The 12,141-nt window shown below is 35.3% G+C and overlaps 1 protein-coding gene across 1 annotated transcript; it reads right to left on the reverse strand.

The window, feature by feature from the left end:
* Positions 1-3,773: 3,773 nt before the first annotated feature.
* On the reverse strand, positions 3,774-11,656 carry LOC112010618 (probable pectate lyase 4). The gene is made up of 7 exons (XM_065769276.1): positions 11,559-11,656; positions 11,319-11,435; positions 8,116-8,174; positions 7,707-8,058; positions 7,411-7,621; positions 7,230-7,298; positions 3,774-4,032 (listed from the first exon to the last, which is right to left on the reverse strand). Exons 1-7 carry the CDS (start codon positions 11,654-11,656, stop codon positions 3,841-3,843), a joined length of 1,098 nt encoding a protein of 365 aa, XP_065625348.1. The 3' UTR covers positions 3,774-3,840.
* Positions 11,657-12,141: the final 485 nt, after the last annotated feature.

The raw sequence follows: 12,141 nt of genomic DNA on the forward strand, positions 1-12,141 counted from the left end.
TGTTTATTTTTTTTTTTTTTTTTTTTTTTTTTTTTTTTTTGAGAACCAATCTTTACTCTTTAACTTTGTTTTGCTTTTTGCTTGTTTTTTGGCTTTATCTTATTCGTTGTTGTTGGTCAGTGTGTGTTGGTGTTGGTGAGATATTGATTGTCTTTTAGTGTAATATGTATTGTAATTGTGAAATTTTCTGATTGGCAGGTTGTGATTAGGGGACAGCTTGTACTTATCTGTTGAGTAGGGCAGGGGTAAATGGGTTGATGGGCACATGGGGTCGGGTAGCAAATAATAATTAAAGCAGTGTAATGTGCTGCACATTACACTACTTTAATTATTATGCTGCACATGAGATGTATAATGTTTGGCTCTTTTAGTGTAATGTGCACAAGGGACTAAACAATATAACAAATTAAAGCAATATAATTAATGACAAACAAGTTAAAGCAATATAGTTTATTGTTACGCTAAACAACAATAATTAATAATTTTATGAATATTTCAAATAAAATTATAGTTTATTATTTGTTCTTTTGCTAGAATTATGGACAAATATTTGATAAGAAAACCATGTACCCAAGATTCAGCTCCTATGCAAGATTCATCTTCATCTTCTAAGTGAATTCATGTTGACTTTAACTTAGAGAATCTTCCTTCAGATCCTGGGCTACGAGAAAGAATATCATCTTATCATCCTAATCATCATGATGAAATAAGAAGATATTATTTAACAAAAGGCCCTTGTCAACTTGTTTACCCAAGATTCAGCTCCTGCGCAAGATTCAACTTCATCTTCTAAGCTAATTCGTGTTGACTTTAACTTAAAGAATCTTCCTTCAGATCCTGGGCTATGAGAAAAAATATCAACTTATCATCCTAATCTTCATGATGAAATAAGAAGATATTATTTAACAAAAGACCCTTGTCAACTTGTTTTACACAGTGATGATTACCCTATATCATATTTTTCTGGAAAGCCCTGTTGATTTATATCCAAATGGTATAAAAATAGATACTAGTTGGAATATAGTATAGACAAGGATGCAATATTTTGTTTTTATTGCTACCTATTTGGGCAAGATGTTGGTAAGCAAGGAGGAGGTGACACTTTTGTAACGAAGGGATTCAAACTTTGGAATTAGAAAGATAAGTTAAATTCCCATGTTGGAGGAGTTAATAATGCTCATAACCAAGTTGTCCAGAAGAGTGAAGATCTATTGAAGGAAAAGCAACACATTCAAAGTGTTTTTGTTAAGAAATCAAATCAAGATAAAATTGAATATCGGGTTCAATTAAATGCAATAGTTGATTGCATAAGATTCCTTTTATGCTGGGGATTAGCATTTCATGGTCACGATGAATCTCAAGGTTCAAGTGATAAAGGAAATTTCCTTGAGCTTCTACAATTTTTGGGGGATCACAATGAATCTATCAATGAAGTGTTGCAAAAAGTTCCAAAAAATTCTGAGCTTACCAACCCTGATATTCAAAAAGATATTGTGAATGCAATTGCACGTGAAACATCCAAAGCCATCATCAAGGATTTTGACAACGGATTCTTTTCAACATTAGTTGATGAGTCACGTGATATCTCAGTGAAAGAACAAATGGCCCTCGTTCTTCGTTTTGTGAACAAAGAAGGAATTATTATAGAGTGATTCCTTGGTATTGTACATGTAGCAAGTACTACCGCTTTGTCACTCAAACATGCTATTGAATGTTTACTTTATGAACATAATTTGAGTTTATCGAACCTATGTGGGCAAGGTTATGACGGGGCTAGTAATATGCAAGGTGATATCAGTGGTCTCAAAACTTTAATTTTGAAAGAGAACAAGTCATCATTTTATGTCCATTGTTTTGCTCATCAACTTCAATTGACACTTGTTGCTGTTGCTAAAAATCACATTAACATTGCTAAATTTTTTTATGTGATTAGTAATTTAGTAACTATTGTTAGAGGCTCTTGTAAGAGACGAGATGCTCTTCGAGATACATAATTTGCCAAAATTAAAGAAGATTTAGAGAATGGTGTATGTAGAAATGGGCAAGGTTTGAATCAAGAGACAAATCTTAAACGTCCTGGCGATACACGTTGGGGATCATATTATGGGACTATTCTCAACTTGATTTTGATGTTCTCTGCTGTTGTTGATGCACTAGAGATTATTGAAGAAGATGGCCTCTCCGACCAAAAAGTTGAAGCTCGATCTATTATAAGGTCAATTCTATCTTTTGAATTTGTCTTTGCTCTACACTCGATGAAAAATATTTTAGGGATCACAAATGAGTTGTTAATAGCATTGCAAAAAAAAAAAAAAAAAATCAAGATATAGTAAATGCTATGGATCTTGTTAAAGTGTCTAAGAAACGATTGCAAGTGATGAGAGATGATGGATGTGCATCTTTATTGGCTGAAGTATCTTTATTTTGTACCTCACATGATATTCTTATCTTGGACATGGAAGCGATATTTGTAGTTAGTGGGAGGCCGCGACGCAACACCCAACAAAATAAAATTTTACATCATTATCGTGTTGAACTATTCTACACAGTCATAGATATGCAACTTCAAAAACTTAACAACTGCTTTTCTAAGGCGAATACCGATTTGTTACTTGGTATGACTTGCTTGAATCCTAGTAATTCATTTGTGGCTTTCGATAAGGAAAAGTTGATATGTCTAGCTAAATTCTATCCCTCTGATTTTCTTGGGACAGATGTTTTGGCACTTGACTCTCAACTGTAGAATTACATTTTTGATATGCGTAGCAATGACTTCTTTTTAGAGCTTCAAGAAGTTAGTGAACTTGCTGAAAAGTTAGTGAACTTCCAGTTGCTACTGCAACTGTAGAAAGAAGTTTTTCAGCAATGAAATATATAAAGAATGAACTGCACAATCGAATGAGAGATCAATGAATGAATGATTGCTTGGTTGTGTATATTGAAAAAGATGTAGCTTGTAGAATTGATAATGAGATTATTATGCAAAGATTTTAAAATATGAAAACTGGTGGAAGGCAATTATAAATTTTATGTATTTGCGTATTTTTTGATTGTTGTTGTTATCAATCTATAATTTTTTTTTTTATTAAATTGTGTAATTTATGCTTTTTAAGGAACGCCTTAAAAAAATTTCCTAGAGTCCCCACTGGTTTCAAAAGGGCGCATCATGGTTTGTAAAAGTTTTTGACCTTGAAATGAATGAGCAACAATTCTCCTTAACAAAATGGTGAGTCAAAAAACAACCGCTGCTTATATGGGCCCGAAAGAAGATTCTAGTTATAATTGGTTTGTATGGAAATGGTCATGCCAATATACCCTTTCACTTTCTAGATATAAGCATATATATTATCATTTTCAAAGTTTCCATGCATACACATTTGAATCATTGAGAGCCTTTAAAAATTTCCAAGATTTTATGATCTACCTCTTGACACTCGAACCTATATCATTTATAATGCCGGATCATAAACAACACATTAATTGCGTGTGGATACTATCTGAGACCTGTCAGCAAGAAGTGGTGTACAGTAACCAAAGAAATGGGGCACTACAAATTCTGAGACCTGTCAAGTGTCTATGTTAACCGGGAAAATGGGGAAGTAAAAGTAGGTACATAACAACATCAAAACAAAAATCTTATTTATTTCATCCTTGCTTAAAAGGAAAACTCACTGGTTGCCTTTTACCAAAGGAAAACTCACTAGTTGCCTTTACACACGGGAAGAGGTATTTTGTTGAAACAAACATCAAAGTCAATGTTACTAATTAGAGATTATACATGTAGTTATCAAGATACTACGCTACCGCCTTCTGATCTGCAGGTCGTGGAACAGACTGCCATCATGTGCAATGCTGGAGAACTTGCTTAAGAGCATCCGTGGGCGGTTCCACTGTCCATATAGGGTAGTGCTCGCTAGGATGAAACATTCTGTGTGCAGTATCCTTGGTCAATAGCCCTGCTTGAGTTGCACTTATGAATAAATACCCTTCAGAGTTTATGCAGCCAGTTGTTGCCTCCTCCTTGTCAGTTGCCTAGACAGAGGTCACAAAAAACCAACTTCAATATCATTAAGAAAAACATGTCTGCTATTAGGGTTTGTTTGGATACCGCTTATTACTGAAAACTGAAAACATTATAGCAAAATAATTTTTAAATATGTGAATAGTACCGTGGAATCCAATTTTAAAATTGTTTTTTTGAAAAAAAGTACTTGCAGGTCTCGTGAACAGTATACAAGACCCACTATAAAATGCTGAATGCGCAAAACGTGAGACACTTGCCGCTATCCAAACATACGCTTAGATGCTGAAACAATTTATTGGTCATGGGCAAATTCATGTACTTCCAGTAAAATATACAATTTCACAGGAAGGATCATTTCTAACCAAATGGAGACGTGGTACTTTGAAAAAGATCATATTCCGCAATTCCACAACTCAAAAACTATTGATTCAACACTTTTGATGGCATTTGTCTGTGCAGCTTAATTGGCAAGCATTTTTAAATATTGCTATTACTATCAACCAATGGATTTACAATGTAGGGGCAGCTAGTAAAATTCCAACATATATACTTTCACATAATGTCATGCTTTTCCCAATATCTAGCACAGGGATTCATAGTGTCAACCATCCAGTAGATGAAAACAGGATAAGGACACAAGGGGAAAATGGTTAACCAACATTTTGCTTGTTTGTATATGGCTAAGACGATCAAAAGGCGGATCTAACAAAGTAGGCAATTAGAAAAATCCAAAATAAACACAGTTCTAAATTATGTCATGCATCCTCAATTATCTAGTCAAGCAACAAAAAATATTTTGTTTCTCAATGCAGAGGCTAATACCAGAAACCATTAATTAAATAAAAAATGCATGCGCATACACAAGACACATCGGATAAGTATCAGCTAATGGACCATTCCCTCCATCCTTCCATTCCTTGAAAGCTGAGTTTAAGCCTATCATAAATACTAACAAAGCTTGACAATTAAAAATAAAATAAAATATTAACAAACCTTTAAACAACACAATAAGAGGCGGTTCCTACCTATCCTGACTAAGACCTCCAATATCCAAAGATTCTCATGTATGTGTCACATGAAAATTCAACTTGTTCATATGAATGATTCACATAGCCAGCTACATGAAACCATCACAAGGGTTTATGTATGAAATTGACTACTCAAGATATCTGTCTTCTTTTCTTATGGGAGGGTATGGGAGATTGTTTGGATTACTTTTGGAGTGGAAAATTCCTATGAACACCTTGAAAGTTAATTTCAAAGTTCAATCCAACTGGTCATGAACTATAAGAAATAATGCTTGTAGAAGGGCACTACAGGTCAGGACTCGGGAGTCATTTCACAATTCTTGATTAATGAACTACAGGTCACACGCCTTTATGAGTGAGAGAGCGCACAGCCATTCTACTCAATTTTGCATCATGTGCAGAAGTCACATAACATCTATTTCATTGCTATGAGGTGTCCTCTTCCCCTCGAATAATTCTTCTATATTTCAGTTAGATAGGCATCAGGGGCCTCATCATTGAAAATCTTTTGCTTTTTTTTTTCCCTCTATTTTTCCTACTAAATATTGGGTGCTGTATGGCTTCTAGATAGCAAGATTATTAATCTCAATCATTGATACTTGAAGACATATGAAATATTGAAAGAAATTCACTGCTAAATGGAAATGGGAACCAAAAAGAGGATAACAAAAGCTCTTGTGGAATACTAAAATATAGTCACTCATGTTGAGAGGAAGCCAAAATGTCTTAATTTATGCAATCATAATTGTTGTGCCCCTATACCACATTTGGAAAGGAACATAAAGAGAAAGATATCGTAGATAAAAATACAAAAGAGACAACAGAAATTGAAAAAAAAAAGACACAGAAAATCCATAGGTTTGCTTATCCATTTCTACTTTCATATACTAGCAAAAAAATCTACCTACTGGAAAGCAGAAAATTATTAGCATATAAAGCTCTCTTACTGCAGATAAATTTTTAACATGAATAAGAAACAGATATTTTAATGCAAAAATGTGTCTTTATGTATGTTACATAGTAATCTCCCAAGGATTTAAATTTTTTTTTCCTATATCCGTTTCAATTAAAGAATGCTCAAAGAGCTGAATTCACAACCAAAATCCCGTTGTGTTTGTGTGTATTTACATCTATGTAGACAAACTTTACTTAAGCCCTCAGACAATTATAACGGCCAAAATGGGAAATTAACCCTGATTTTCAAACAATATAATTAGTAAGTAATGTTTTCAAACTATATTTTTTTACTAGCATCTCGAGTCTAAGAAACTTGATTTAGGGCCTATAAATCGAGTCTTTGAGGGTTAGTTTTCATGTTCTGATTGGGTTAGAGTTGACACTTTTTCCATGTGGCGTCCGCCTAGAAATTGAGTCTTTAAGACTCAATTTATAAGCCCAGACCCAAACATGAAGATAAAAAAGAACAACATCACCAACAAAGAAATCAGAGCCAAAAAAAGAAAAAGAAAAAAAAGAAGCCGAAGAAGAAAAGAAAGCCAAAAAGGTTGCTCTCTTCTCTTTCTTCTTCTTCTTGTCTCACTCCTTCTCTCTCAGTCTTTCTCATGCTTCAATCCAAGAAACAAAAACACCACCGCAACCACCAGATTTGTAACGATCCACAACTAGATCCGTCTCACTCCCTCTCTCTGCGGTGGTTTCTTTGGCTTCTGTTTGGAGTTTGGGTGGTTGTGGGTTGACTGGATCGAGTTGTGACCCAGGCCAGGCTAGACCCAGGCCGTGCGAGCCCCAGGCTGCATTGGTGAGGTGAGCTTAGATTCTTTCTCTCTCTCTCTCTGATCTGATTGTATTTTTTTTGGGGGTATTTCGGCTTATACATGAGAGACTTGAGACTTAAAATTTTTTTAAAATTTTTGGTTTATAAATAGAGTCTTAGAGACTCGATTTCCATGTGGTCGCCACGTGGAAAAAGATGCCACATCAGATGTAATCAGACCATAAAAATCGAGTCTTGGAGACTCGATTTATAGTAGGCCAAAATTGAGTCTCTTAGACTCGAGATGCTAGTAAAAAATATAGTTTGAAAACATTGCCTACTAACTATATAGTTGAGAAATCATGGTTAAATTCCAATTTTGGCCCAATTATAACCAATCAGCTCTAGATGATTGTGCAGACTTCCGAAATGTACTAAGTTCAAAGCTCGAAAGTGGATATACCTTCTTTGTGAGATATTTAATTGCCACCCTCTTTTGTCCTGCTTCATATATATTGCATTGGGAGTATATCTGATATCACAATATAGATACAAGATCTTTAATCACCTAGAGTAGGAAAAAACTTGAAACCTTTAAATGTTCAAAGAAACAAATAATAGAATTTGGTTAATAAAAATAGCACCTGTGATTCCACACTGGCACAAACAGCATAAATGCCCCAGTTTCTGGTATAATTGTTGTAAAGATGCACTTTCCCATATCTAACTCGAGGATGCCGCTGTTTGGTCCCATCAAAAAAACAATGGTGAATGGTCACTCGAATGCATCTGTCGCCAATATGAGAAGGGTCTGCTCCAATGAGCATTGTCTTGTCATGTTGTAAAAAGTGACACCTGAAGCCAATGTTTGAAGACATTAACTATTATTCTCTATTTTTCAATGAGAGAAATTTCTTGAAACAAGGAATTTTTATCTCACCTAGAAACAGTAATATCTGTGCTTTCCCTAGTGATATCTATCAGTCCATCATCATATTCACGGAGGGTGCAGCGGTCTATCCTTATATGTTTTGAATTAGGTTTGATTTGGATGGCATCAACATCAGGACCTCTACCACCTTCAAACTCCAGATTGCATATAATTACATGTTCACACTCCTTCATCCTCAAACCTTTGCCGGTGAGTTTAATCCTTTGGCCTCGGCCATCAATGGTCATATAAGACGACACATTCAAGTAAGAAGAGAGATGAATGGTGCCTAAAACTTCGAACACAATCCACAGTGGTTCTTTATTACGACATCCTTCACGAAGTAATCCTGGCCCATCATCTGCAAAACCATAATGAAAAATATGTTATGCACATCACAGCACAATCAAATACAGACTCTGGGAAACCTCTAGAATGGCCTTCCAAAGAAAAGGATTTGACAAGCCGATGCCCCAACTACACCAATACAATTTATCAATAGTTCAGATAGGGAATACCAAATTGAATTACAAATTCAGGTTTGGCAACCCAACCCACATAGCCATTTTTTTTATTGATTGAAGCCCACATAACCATAATCACACTGAAGACTATCAATAAAATATACTTGTAACCCCAATAAAAACTATAGTGCTACAAAGTCTAAGAGTGATGTTAGGGATATTACAAATTTTACTATATAAGCTTTACAAATAGGTGTTGTATGTATGCGTTTTGGATCCTTGGGCCCAAGGTATGATTGGATCCAAGCCCAATACAATGAATTTGTAGATAGTGGATTGAAAAATTAGGCTCTAATAAATGAGATAATAGTTAGAATGGATTTTAAAAGATAATCAAACAGAAATGGACTAGAGTTACCTAAGTAAATTTGTCTTCGGCATAATCCGAGAAGGTATGTTCTAGTATATATTGATTGAAAATGGTTACAGTTATGGTTCAAACTACTACCGTGCTTTCTCTTCCAAATTTTCGATCCCCTTCTCTGAGGATCTCCATTCCATTTTATACTATCTTTCCCTAGCATCCCCACCCTCCACGTGCAGATCAGATCTCTGGGGTTGGTTCTTGTCCCATCAGCGCCTCCCTGAAGTCCTTGGGTAATAGTTGGAAGGTTGAGAATTACTGTTTAGAAATCACTTCATCATTAATGTGGCCAGAGAGTTAACTGTGGTATATTTAATGCGGTGGTAGAAGCTTTTCCCAAGATATTTGTAGCTTTCCTCTGTCATGTCCCTTCTTGATGTTTATCTTTATCCACGGAATGGTTTGGAATGTTGCTCTCGATGGCAGTACACTTCATTTTACCTCGGCTTTACTCTGTTGAGATGACACTCCTCCTCGAACCTTAGCCAGGTGATCTTGATCGGATTTTACCCCTTTACCTATTACCACTAACCTGCATGCAAGCAGTTATTAGTCCTTGAACTAGTTACGTCCTCGGATTGGGCCCATGGACCAATACATGTGTAGAGATGTACTCCTGGGCGTTTCTCCCTCACAGGTGCGTTATCAATCATAAAAAAGTAATTCAAAACTTGCTTATTATATCGTTGAAGTGGTACCAATCACATTCATTGTTACATTGCCATGTCAATTTGTAAGCTCTTCTAATAAAACTTACACTAAGATTTTTAGCAAAAGTCTAAACTTTGCAACAATGAACAACCTAGTAAAACTCTACCTCAATTCCACTTGGGACAAAATTGCTAAATGCCCTTTTTGGGCAAACTAAGCAGCGTTTTGCCATATTTTTCAAACTAATTAGGGAAATACTTCACTTTTGAAACTCGATTTTCTCAAAATCGAGTTATAAAAAAAAATTTGGAGCCCTGTAGCAGCGTTTTTAAGGACTTATAGTAACGTTTTCAGGACCTATAGTGACGTTTTGTAACTCGACTTCCATTAAATTGAGTTATAGGAAATTTTTTAAGTTTTTTTTTTACCTATAACTTGATTTCATATAAATCGAGTTACAAAACGCCACTATAGGTCCTGAAAACGTCGCTATAAACTTCTTAAAAATGTTGCTATAGGGCCTAACTCAATTTTGAGAAAATCGATTTTCAAAAGAGGGGCATTTTCTTAATTAGTTTAAAAAATAAGATAAAACGCTGCTTAGTTTGCCCAAAAATGGCATTTAGCAATTTTGTCTATTCCACTTGCCAAAATTCTACTATTCGCTAAAACCTCAAACATTTACATTATTAGCATTAGTAAAATGACTAAAATCCCTATTAATGCAACAATTCCAAACTCACTAATCTACCTAACCACTTGAAACAACCCCATCGAATTAACAATGTCCAGGCAATTAACATTATCATGATGATCATATTTACATATATATAAGTAACCAAAAAGTAAAGCTCAATAAACTAACTGTTAAACCAGTGAACAGTAAAATCCCAAAAAGCCTAACATATAACCATAAACCACTGTTTCGCAACCAACTTTTGAAACCTAATAAAAACACAAAATCCCAATGCGCCAGAATTTTAAATTTCATAAACACAAACACATAATTTTATATAAACAAATAGAGTGACGAAATGAAAAGTAAGAAGGTGGTGGTGACCTGCTAAGGTGGTGACATGGTAAAGAGAACCGTGGAGCCCACTGATGGCGCTGTGGCCGTTCTCGGCTTGGTCGGCGAGGGCTCGTAGGGTCGAGTCCACATGACCGTAAGGCAAGGAGACCATGTTCGTTTTGGGCTTGTGCTTGGTGGAGCTGGGGACTTGTGGAGCTTGATCAGACAGACCATATTTAAAGGGCTGTCAATTTGAAGGCGGTTTATTTTGATGAGAGTTGTTACGGTGTTTGCGATGGCCATGGATGTTCCCCATTTAATTGCCTACTTTTTTTTTTTAGCTCAGATATTGATTAAGGTTGGAACTTCAACTTTTAAAGTTGAAACTGAACTCTAAAGCTGTGTGTATGCAGGGGCGGAGCCAGGGGGGGTCGAGGGGGGGCACTTGCCCCCCCTGGCCTGCCAAAAAAAAAAAAATTAGGCACTTAGAGATATCCTAATTTTGCCTTGTGATGGTTTCATTTTTTTTTTTTTTCCTTCAGTCCTAAACTTATAGGGTACATGAAGAGAACTTGATCTAAACTCCAAGAATGAGACCAACACTCTTGTGACTACTGGGTATTAAAATTCTTTGAAAACTGAGCTATATTCTCCTAGAGTTACACATGTCTTCTTATTTTTTTTTTCCTTTAGTGCAACATGTCTTAGTCTCTTAGGGTTTTAATCTCGGTTAGCAAGTAGGCTATGATATACTTTTCTATAGTATACTCAATTTTTTAAGAAGTAATAGTATTATTTTATTTTAAATTATGTAGGTCTTATCACATTAAAATATCACTAAAATATATGTGTAATGTTCTTTTTTATATCAAGTAATATACATATACATGTCCTAACGAATGTTCATAGTGTATATAAATTTTGCCCCTTCTGAAGTCAAATCTTAGCTCCGCCACTGTGTGTATGTGTGTGTTTCTGTTTCTGTTTCTGTCTCCTGTTAACAGAGATAACTGCCAACATTCGAGGTTTAAGGTGTTATTCGTTGCTTTGGATATGTACAAACATCTGACCTGTCTTTGATTGCTTGGGAGAATTCGTCGCAGCTTATTGTTCCATTCTTGTACTCATCTATCAAATTTACTAAAAGCCCTCTATCTAAAATAATTGTCGTCTTGAACCCCAAGTACCTGCAAAAGAATTATTGAATCACACAAATTTGAGTTAACTAGATGGATTAACGTCACTCTTGGCCATAATATATATCTCTAACAATTAAGTGCTAATGGCTAAATCATCTGTATGTAAATTACCGTCGGTGGCCTTCCACAACTCTTGCCGTGTTTCCTCCATATGTAGGCACAAAAATGTCACTTTCTATTGCTACTCTATAATCCAACGCTACCATCATGTTTGAATGTTTCCGAAACGAAAGGGTTTAAGGTCTGAGGGTGGCAGCAAAGTTTCCTTTTTGATCTGTTTCAGGTCAAACACAATTGATATAACAATAACCAAAGCCTACCATACTGCAACTGCATGCATGCAAACCTTACCCTAACAATTTACAACCATCCATAAATTTAGGTACACAATTTTTTTTTTTTAATTAATTGTTGAGATGACATATTGTGATTAATATTAATAAATAAAAATAATGTCAATATTGACTCATGTAAAAATAATGTTGCAATAACAATTGTAGGGTATATTTTTTGTAGCCCAAGTCCAAAAGGTTTGGATTATGAGTCCAATGAATCCAGAACAATGAATTTGTAGAGAATGAGCGAAAGAACTAGGCTGATTGTAGACTAAGCAATAGTTAACTATGGTATTAGGAAGGAACTGACAAAAAACATACTTCACAGTCTTTCAATTTGATGTTCGAAGAGGAATATC

This window comes from Quercus suber, unplaced genomic scaffold (assembly GCF_002906115.3).
Source record: "Quercus suber isolate HL8 unplaced genomic scaffold, Cork oak 2.0 scaffold_1101, whole genome shotgun sequence".
NCBI lineage: Eukaryota > Viridiplantae > Streptophyta > Magnoliopsida > Fagales > Fagaceae > Quercus > Quercus suber.

Excerpts from the sequence above, each read along its gene's own strand:
- LOC112010618 (XM_065769276.1), bottom strand. The coding sequence starts at position 11,656 with ATGATGGTAGCGTTGGATTATAGAGTAGCAATAGAAAGTGACATTTTT. Across the intron at positions 7,622-7,706 it reads ACAGATATTACTGTTTCTAG|GTGTCACTTTTTACAACATG; the intron begins GTGAGATAAAAA and ends CATTGGCTTCAG. Across the intron at positions 4,033-7,229 it reads TTAAATATCTCACAAAGAAG|GCAACTGACAAGGAGGAGGC; the intron begins GTATATCCACTT and ends ACCTCTGTCTAG.